This window comes from Eulemur rufifrons, chromosome 5 (genome assembly GCF_041146395.1).
Source record: "Eulemur rufifrons isolate Redbay chromosome 5, OSU_ERuf_1, whole genome shotgun sequence".
In the NCBI taxonomy this organism is placed as follows: Eukaryota; Metazoa; Chordata; class Mammalia; order Primates; family Lemuridae; genus Eulemur; species Eulemur rufifrons.
Window position 1 is genome coordinate 16,350,300 of NC_090987.1, and position 10,328 is coordinate 16,360,627.

Consider the following 10,328-nt stretch of genomic DNA (forward strand, 5'->3'; position numbering starts at 1 on the left):
CTAGCAGGCACATTTCTTCTCTGCTGGCTTCTCCCCATCCAGCTTTCCAGAATTTCCACCATTGACAGTGTCGGGGACTTGCGTCTTCTCCACACACTGTTCCATTCGCTTCATGATTAAGTCTAGAAGGGTCTCTACAGCTTTCTCCACATTCTGTCCAGTTGCTGCACTTGTTTCAAAGTATGGTATGCTAGCATGGAAGAGATGACAGATATTTTTGAGTGGAAGAAATGAGAACAGATACAAGATGTACACATGAATCACACATGCAAAAACATGGCGGGCTGAGAGATTGTGAAATAATCATGTTTTTGCTGGCTAAGTTGGAAAGCATCCTGTTTATTCTCAGTCAGTAAAAGTTGGTGAGCTGCTCTCTACTATGGCTATCACCAGCTTTATGGGCAGGAAACTGACACCGGAGGTGGTCAGGAAGTTGAAGTCAAGGCATTATCACTGTTCACAAAAAATAGGAGTGGAAAAATGCCTAAACTAGTGATCAGTATTGCCATTAAAATATTGCTTCCCTGGCAATAATTATCTGTAAATCTAACTTAGAAATTAGGCATGCATTGAATAGGATATTCATGTGAATACAGTCTACATTTATCTGGAATTAAAAATTCTAAGAGTCATAAATTTTAGAGCTCTCAGGGAGAATCCTTCAGTAAAAATTGGGCAGATATGGTAAAACTTTAAATTTAAAAAATAATAACAGATTCTGCCATGGAAATCAATTTACAATGACATGGGGCTTTTTTGTTTTTGTTTTTCTTTAGTTGCCACTCCAGCTCAGCGAGGATAAGTATTGCATTGTCATGCCTGTGTCGGGTATCATTCCTTAGGGTTTTGCAGCTGTTGATTGAGAGGCAGTAGGGTACAGCGTTTAAGAACATGAGCTCTGATCTCAGACTGCCTAGATTTAATTTAAGCTCTGCTACCTACTAGCTATGTGGCCTTCCATCCGTTATTTAATCTCTCTGTGACTCCATTCTTTACATATGACATGGGATAGCTCTAGTATCTCCTACATATGGTTATGAGGGGGTAAATGAATTAAAGTCTAGGAACAGTTGCTAACACATCATAAGTATTCAAGAAATGTCAGGTGCTATTATTATTAAGTAATTTATTAAAACATCACATATATTCTTCGGGAAGATCTTTTTAATTCACATACTGTTCTTGATTCATGGGGATTTCTTTTAATATCAATCTCATGTCTCTGCCCCATTAGTTGAGCAACAGTGCACAGGGTCAGATGATGTCTCTGTGTAACTGACTTACCTGTATTTGTCAGCCAGGTCCCGGGCTTGCCGTTCATTGACTTCCCTCTGGTCCGGCAGGTCGGCCTTGTTGCCAATTAATACTATATCTGGATTTTCACAATAAGCATTTGCTTGCAGTTGGCCTTGGAAAGAAAGCAGACGGAACCAGCAAGTTAGTCATAAATCCGTGATGTTAAATGACTGCTACACTCCAGATCCTAATCTAATTGTTCATCTCCAGTTTGGCTGCCGACCAGTTATGTTAGCCAAGTTACTTCTTTTCAGTCACAGTTTCCTCCTCTGTAAGATGGAGATTAAGCCTCACAAACTGCAGATTGTGAAGGTGACTAATAATATATCTAGAGCACCTATATCAATACCTATCTGTGCTCTTCTACATCTGGGGAAGTGTGCTCTGAAATGAATGTGCTGCTTCATATCACTGGATCCTCAAATGTAAGTGGACATAATAGAACATGATTTTAAAGAGGGTAAATCTGCTTTTTCCTTTAGGAAGCTGCTACATTTCTCTCTCCTAATGTCGAAAGCAATGATCCATAGAGTGGAACATTTTTTAACAACCACAAATACATGTTGAAACAGTTTTAAGACAGGTAACTTGTTTTTTCTTCAAGAAATACTGTATGTGAAAGAGAGAAATGAGGTGGAGAGGAGAGAGGAAGGAAAGATGAAGGAAAGGAGTGGAAGAAGGAAGGGAGGGAGAGGAAAAAAGGAAAGAGAAGACATTTGTCAACCTGTGTTTTTGATGCTACCGAGGCTACTTTAATGTCTATCTTAAGGCATGCTGTGTGCTACCTTGCTCAGACCAGAGCAAGAAGACAAAGTTTTCCCTGTCACATTGATTATTTGGGGTGTTAGGAATTAAAGTGTTACTAGACATAGCAATTAATTATCTTAAATCCGAACAATATCCTTCTGTAGACTTTTAAAAACAAGGGATAATCGCATCTGCCTTAAAAAGGATAAATAAACCATTCTTGGAAAGAATCTAATAATACCATCAAAATTTGGATAAGGAAATACAATACTGAAAAGAATAAGGATAGATCCTAGGATAAATCCTCATTTGGAGAAATAATTAATAAAGTCAGAATTTGTTGATATTTTTCCCCATTGGTTGCAACAGGGTTATTAAACTTACATTGAAAACAGTATATATATTAATTATTAATTGTATATAATATATTATTAATTTTAGATAATATGCAGTAATAAGAAATATATATATTTTGAGCATCTACTCTGTGCCAGTTGCTCATCCGTGTCTGGTATGTTGCGATGGAACAAAAGAGACAAAGTCTACACTTTCACAGGGCTTGCATTCTAGTGGTGGATAGACTCAAAAACACAAGTAAACAAAAATAATACACAATATAATATCAGATGATGGCAGGGACTGAATGAACTAGAAAGTGTGTCAAGAAGATACAGAGTGATGAAGAGTGCTATTTTAGATGGGGTGGCCAGTAAGGGAAGGCTTCTCCCAAGAGACAAATAAGGATTGGGTACAAATTTGAAGGGGACGGAGGGACCAGTAAATGGGAGAAGAGAAAGCGAGACAGGGAGTCAGCCGTGCAAAGGCCCCAAGGCAGGATGTGCTTTTGGTCCTGGGAATAGCACGAGAGCCCCTTTGGCTAGAAGCTGGTGTGCTGGGGCTGAGTAAGAGGATTAGAGAGGAAGCCCAGGGACTGATCACAGTGACCTTGTAAGGAGAGATAAGGGACCCTGGATCTTAGTCCAGGTGAGATGGGAAGTCACAGAGGACTTTGAGCAGGGAAGTAACATGATCTAGTTTTTTAAAAATATCGCTCTGGCTATAGATAGCCCTGACAAATCTGGGAACGACAAGAGCAATACCAACCCCATCAATTTAGAAAATACACGAAAATTCTAATACTTCTCTCCTGCACTGATATATATCAAACTGACATTAATAATGGATTAGGCAACATTTAAATTTTGTATTATATCTAAGTTGCCATGGAGGCTGGAGATTTTTCTGTACAAGTTGTCTTCACATTTAAACTTTTTTTTTTTTTTTTAAGTAAAATTTCAGCATGAGCTGACTGACACACTGTGCCTTACCTTATCATCACGTGGCCAGTCTGCTCTGGAGTAGTTTCTCCCTTGATCAACCCATTAGTCACTGAACACATCTTAGGGACCAGTGTTCCCTCTAAGAAAACACTGCAGATTTTCACTGTGCCCTCACCAGGTGAGATGTGGTAGATGTGGTCACTCGCTTAGTTTTAATAAGTCCTTCAAGACTTCCAGGACAAGTGATTTAATGGCCTTTCAATGGCATTAATAAAGACCTTAAATATGGGTGGTGATAAAGCTACACTGGCTTCCTCTAAGGGTGTCCAAGGAAAATACAAATCCAAGCCACCTTGTGTGATTCATATAAAGGCCACCACTTTGAAGGTGACACAAGAACCACTAAACTCATGACTTTCCAGCATTAATCTGTGGTGTCCAATCTGGTTTCATCTTGCAAGGCCAACAGCACATAGAGCTATTGGGTCTCAAAGCAGTCAGTGCACCTTACTTGGTCCCACTTACTCATCCAGTTTCTGACATTTAAGAAGCTCTGTTGACTGGTGAGGTCAAACATTAATAAGAAGCCCATGGCGTCTCTGAAAAATGCAGTGGTGAGGCTCCGGAACCTGCCAAGAAAGCATAGTGGGCAATCCTGAAAGTTAGTACACATTCTTACAATGACAACACAAACAACGCTGTTTCCCTCTCAAGTATGAAGTCTCCACGGCTGGGCTGGCCCTTATGGAATATCCTACAGAAATGGGAGAGTGGGCAGAAGGCCAGGGGAGGAGATTTGGTTGTAGATTTTTTTTTTAAGACCACTTCCTGGCTTCATGGTCCCACAGCACTTACACACAGGGCTTGTAACATTCAATCCCACACTTGCTTACACAGCGACTTAGAGTCTTTTTCTTTTTGATTCCTGAGCATTTTGCGGTCCACAATTAAAATGTAAACCACTTTAGAGTGGGCACTTTAACCAATACTTTCCAATCTTGCTTGTCTGTGCCCAGAAGAAAGCTTGGCACACAGTGGCCTGCAAGTGAATGCCTGTGGTGATGTGAGGAAAACCACAATTTGTTAGCAGCTGAAACTGGAATTCTATTGTAAGGCAAACTGTTGGTGACAAAACTCTTTTAAAAGTACTCTTTGGGGTAAAACTGAACTTTAGGCTGACATCTAGGCCCAATGAAGAAAAGGAAGGAGATTGGGGGACCAAGGAAGGTCAGGACAAAAGAGAGACATAGTCATTGGGGAAAGATAGTGAGGACACTTGTTTGTCATGGAGGATTTTGAAGGATATCCTCGTTCATGTGCAATGCAAAGACTTTCCCTCCCCCTTTCCTCACCCCCCACAGCCAGACTCTTCAGCGAAATTGAACATGTGCTGAGATCCACTTCAATGTGAGCAATGGGCGAAACCAGAGACCACATGTAGGGACCAGAAAAGGTTTTAAATTTGGCAGTGGGTTTTCAGGAATGTTCTTCTAATTTTTGGTCTCCTATTTTAGCCTATTTGTAGATCCTTTGTGCTAGTTTCCTCAGAGTTCTATTCTCAACCCCTCTCACTCTATATACATTCACCAGGTAATTGCATCCCCTTCCCTGGCTCAATTGTAGCCTATAGGCTGAGGAATCCAAAATTTATAGATCTAGATCTTTCCTGCCTTTCACACTGGGTGCCTAATTACTTGTTGGATATTTCCATGGGGGGACACTCAGGCATCTCCAACTTCATCCATCCAAAACCAAACTGGCTCCTCCCCCTGATTGCGTTTTGTGTCAGTGACATCACCATGCATCTGGTTGCCATGACCCCTTTTTCCTTCACCTGCTGCCTACAGTCAACACGTATCTCTCGATCTGCTCATTTCTGTCCATCTGTCTTTCCACTGCTCTACTTTTGAACCCATTGTCTCTCACCTGGACAATTTCAGCAGCCTCCCTGTTAGGCTTCCTGTGTCCAATCTTATCTGGGACCCAGTCCCCCACCCCTCTGTTTCTTCCCATTGATTATATTTTAATGATTATATATTACCCTTAAGTTCATGCCCAAACTCCTTAATAAGCCATCAAGGCTCTGCGGGAACTGATCCTTGCTCATCAATCCAGCTTCCTGACTCCCCACAGGCATGCTGATCTTCCTTGTGTTCTTAGAAACTTCACCCTACTCCCCTGGGCTTTCACAAACGCTGGTCTTTCTGTGTAATCTGACCTAATGCTTCCTTTTCCTCCTACCACTTCCTGTACATGAGTATATATAATACATAATGGTGTCAGAGGAAATATCACTTCCCCAAGGAGCCTTTCTAACACCACATCTTGGGTCTGGGCATCTCCTGTGGGCCTGCCAAATGCCTTTCATTTTTCTGTTACTGTCCTAAGGCTATATTGCAATTGTTTATTTGTCCAAATTCCAGCCTAGACTGTAAGCTCCAAGGGGAAAGGTGCTGTATTTCTAACTTGATATCCATTATAATTTCCCAACTTGATATCCATACCCAGAACATGGTATTTGCTCACTAAATTATTTATGAAATTAAAGAGAGTAAGAGAAAGATAAAGAGAATAGTAAAAAGATATAAAATTATTCAAGTATTAAAATGACTTCAATAGAGAATGATACTTTAAATAAAAAAAAAGATGGGAGAAGAGATATTTTCATTACTGTTTATTTCCAAAGTAGGATTTCTTTTGTAGGGCATTAGCATGATCTAAAAATGTAGAGTAGAAATACCAAAACATGTACTCAATTTTTTCTTGTGGGTTTGTTTCTACCATTCCCTGGAAGCTCACAGAGATCACAGTGCTTTTGTTGAGTGGTTCTCTCTCTTTGGAGACTAGCTGTACCCACAAAATTGTCCCCTCCTCAACCATCATTCATAGTGTCATGGCTAGGAAAACAGCTCTTTTTCTCTTTCTAAGTGTGTGTGTATATGTCTGTGTGTGTGTGTGTCTCATTTGAGGACTAGTGTGTTATTCCCATCTCATTGCTCACAGCATATGACAAAGTTACTCAAAACATGCTTATTGTAGTGATCTGAGTGGGACAGACACTTTTTCATCCACAGCAATGTGGATAGGTGCTTAGGACACACTTGCTCTTTCTGCCCAGCATCCTTGTTAAGCCTCATTCTTCCCAAGGACACAGTAATTCATTTCCGGCTTTACCCACCCATCTCATCCCATCTACTGAGACAATGGGGTGAGGAAAACTAAGACTACATAAAGAAATAGATCCCAGAGTCACATCATCACTCTTTTTCCCTCACTGGGAACTAAGGCTGTGCCCTGTATCCTATAGGTTTACATCAGGACTATGTATTTTTTTCCTCCTTCCCATGATGTGACTTTTATCAATAACCACTATCTTACGTGGATTATACTGCCAGATGTCTTCAGGCAGAGGGCTGAGGCGTGAGGCATTGTTTATCTTGTTGCTTAGCTACACCTTATGTATACAGAATGCAAAATTCTCAAGGGATGAACAGCCTAAGTGTTATCAAGACTGCCCCATAGTGTTCCCATTTCCCTCCCAGAGCAGCTGCCTTAAGGGGACAGACGAGAGAAGACTGCCATCATGCTAGGCTGACATATCGTGTGCGAGGACATATGGGAACCATATTTTCTCATATTACTTCTTCAAAAATGAATGCAATTGCTCTATAAAACATACATCTTTGTGACAACAAAACTGACATATGAACAGAGACTCTTGTGAGGAATGACTTCGGAGGAACCAGCAGTGTTGAAGGGTGTGTGTAAATGGAATTCACAGTCAAAAAAGCTAACAGAGAGGGCCCAGCACCTCTCCTGGCGTTTACACTCACTGACAGTGAGAACATTTTGGATGCATTTCAAAAACGAAAGTGTTTACAAGCATAAGCATTCTAAGACATACGATGCAGAATTTGGAGGTATGTTTCTTCTAAATATCTTCTCTGCCAATCTATTGCCATTTTTAATTTAATCTAATACTGAAAAGCATTATTAGCTTGGGGTCTATCAGGTTTTGAAATTTTGAATCCCAAAGAAATGTATTTTCATCAAATAATGGAATAGTAACTCCAACTCTAAGCCATTAATACACTGCTGTCTACTGAATATTATCTTGGACACTGTTCCAAAGACGACAATGCTGAAAAACCAGGCAAGGTCTCTACCCTCGTAATGCTGATGATTTTGTTGGGCTGAGAATGCCACAAGTGATCAATGAACAGCAGTTAGAGATAAACATAGAAGATCTGGCTTCCTACAAGATGGCATATATGGATAATTAATTTAGTAACATAAAGGATGGTGTCATAGGTGTCCACAGGCGTTCAGAAGCAAAGTGGAGGTTTGTTTCAGTTGGGGTGCTCAGACCGGCTTTGCAGAGGGCTGGAATATGAGCCAGGCCTGGTCAAAGGAAAGGCTCAGGGAAAGTGAGAAGAGAGTAGAAGATTCTAGCTGGAGGGCAATGGTACGACCAGAATCTGAGAGGACAAAGCCAGTCACATGGCATGAGACAAAGTGGCTGTGTGGAAGAACAGAAAGAGAGAAAGATCCTCACACCCTTTCTTTGACTCCCTCTTCCAGGAGCACTTATAAGAATGTTAATTTCCCATCTTCATTCAGTTAAATTCTGGAGAAGTTTCTTTTGTACCAGAAAAGTGCAAAGACAATGCGTAGCAAGAATCTTCATAGAGATTTTTGAAAATCTAATTTTTGAAATCTGCACCAACTATACAAAGCTAGTATGGTTAATTAATTACAAATCATTTATTTTTATTTCTTGATACAAATGTCTATTTTGAAACCAGGAGAAAAGTTGCATGTTATTTGTTTTTCAAGTTCACATACACGATTCATTTTAAAATAAGCTTTTCTAAGCCATACGAAGTCAGAGACAAGGTGATTTACTATTACCGCTCTTGTCCTGCAGTGTCCCAAAGCTGAAGATGCACCTTAAACGCTTTCCCTGAAGATCCATTTGGTCCTTGAGTATTATAAACCTGAAAGGCACGATGTTCATTAGCTGATACTGCTTTGGATTTTGTCAACATTGTAATTCTCTGGGTTCACTCAGCATGTTTTTTCTTGATTACTATAATCAAAGTTCATAGTGCAGAATAAATATTTGCTCTATTTTTTCCAGAAGTATCACATGTACTCTCACTTTTAAATGTCAAGTACAAGTATGATTTTCAACACAATTTAGGCATATTGCAAACTTGAATTAGACACCTTCTGTCATTTCCTCACGAGGCAGCAAACATCAGATTTAGGACCCAAGTTCTAGGTTCAAATACCAACTCTTCATTTGATCTCTTTTAGTCTTATTTTCTTATCTGAAAATTGAGACCTATAACCCCTTCCCACTTTGCAGAGTTACTGCAAATTACAAGCTTACGTGAAATAACAGATGTGAAAGTATTTTTGCAAACAGTAAAGTGCTTTACAAATACATAAGTATCTTTTACTGTAGAATGGATTTGCAAAATGACCTAGCCATAAAATATGCACAGAATTTCTCAATAAGTTGACACAAGACATTTCAAGCCTTCCTTCACCAACCGTTTCATCAAAGGCTCTTTTTAGATAAGTAAATTTTTTTTTTTTTAATTCTGGCTCTTTTACTTTTTAAGTAAAGCATTAACAACTTTAATATTTAATCAGCTCCCTTAAGTTTAGTGAAAATGTTTTAAAAGGAAAACTTTCCAAAGACTTATATCCAGATCACTGGGGACATCGGGGAGGAGAGAAGGCAGGAGAAAACCTGCAGGGGTTGGCAGCCAGTTTGCTATGACTACACTACAAAGTGTTGACTTCAGATAAGGGACAGCATATCACATCCTAAGGAACCATGATTCGACTTCTCAAGCAATGGCTTCCAAACCCAATTCTTTAGTTTTCTTTCCCAACTCCCAGGGCATGAGTAGATTTGTGACATCAACTGGAAGCCACAGCTATCTTGGCAATCAAGCATACCTTGGGTGGCAGTAAATCTGGCTAAGCTTATGTGCCTATGCTACACGTCTCACATGTCACAATATCCTTATTTCTGTCATTAGCGTCTAGCATAGGAGAAGGAAGTGATTGTGATTCTCACTTAAACTCCCTTATCTTGGAAAATAGCATGGGTTGGTCTCACATTCTGTTCATAATAAGCCAGTGATTGATGGCTGAGTCTACACATAAATAAAAACGCAGCAAGAACTTACAAAGCTCATGTTCCAGCCATTTGCCAATCATACTTTTAACCTCTTTCTTAAGGGGAGAGAAATGAACACTTGGTCTTATTGAGGAATTTAACTCAGATCAAAGAGTTAATGTGTTTAGATCCTGAATAATTCAAGTTTTGAAAGAATTCCTCAAGAATTCATAGAAAACACACTATGCAAATCCAGAAATTATTTATTTTAGTTGCCTTGTATACTTTGGGAGACAAGAGATAGTGCCACTCAATATTTTTCTAGCAAAATGTTATTTATAGTTGAAAAGTAGTAAATAATATTCTAAAGTAAATTAAAGTGACAGATTATGAATTTCATGTGATAACAGACAGACACTTTGCAAGGCAATAAACATAGCTACTGGGTTCTTCTTTTACATAGGGGGATAGTAACGATGTTAACAGTATGGTTAAAAACTCACCACACGTTTTTCCCGAAAGTCTATTCCTACTGTAGTGATGAATTTGGGATTGAATTTATTGTCTGTGTATCTATAAAGAAATGTCGTCTTCCCCACTCCTGAATCTCCGAGGGCCAGGAGTTTGATCAGATAATCATAGTCCCCATCGGACATAGTGATGGTCTTGGTGGGCCTGTGTAGGAAAGGAAACACAAGCATGTTAGGACTAAAGTTGCTTTTCCTTTGCTTTCTATCAAAACACAACATAAATTAAATTTTTAATGTTAAAAAAAATCAGATGCATCTATTCTGCATTTTAAATTAACGTGATTAAAGTAGCTTCAGGGGAGAGGGCACATCTATTACTTCAGTCAATATAAATCTTTT

The 10,328-nt window shown here is 39.4% G+C and overlaps 1 protein-coding gene across 1 annotated transcript; it reads right to left on the bottom strand.

The window, feature by feature from the left end:
* RAB27B (RAB27B, member RAS oncogene family) lies at positions 1-10,115 on the bottom strand. The gene is made up of 5 exons (XM_069467973.1): positions 9,963-10,115; positions 8,235-8,320; positions 3,849-3,952; positions 1,285-1,408; positions 1-190 (listed from the first exon to the last, which is right to left on the bottom strand). Exons 1-5 carry the CDS (start codon positions 10,113-10,115, stop codon positions 1-3), a joined length of 657 nt encoding a protein of 218 aa, XP_069324074.1.
* Positions 10,116-10,328: the final 213 nt, after the last annotated feature.

What these genes read in the sequence shown, in the direction of transcription:
- RAB27B (XM_069467973.1), bottom strand. Translation starts at nt 10,115, where the DNA reads ATGTCCGATGGGGACTATGATTATCTGATCAAACTCCTGGCCCTCGGA. An exon ending in ACTTTCGGGAAAAACGTGTG is followed by an intron (nt 8,321 to 9,962) that starts GTGAGTTTTTAA and finishes CGTGCCTTTCAG; the next exon opens with GTTTATAATACTCAAGGACC. An exon ending in AAATGTCAGAAACTGGATGA is followed by an intron (nt 1,409 to 3,848) that starts GTAAGTGGGACC and finishes TTTCTTTCCAAG; the next exon opens with GCCAACTGCAAGCAAATGCT.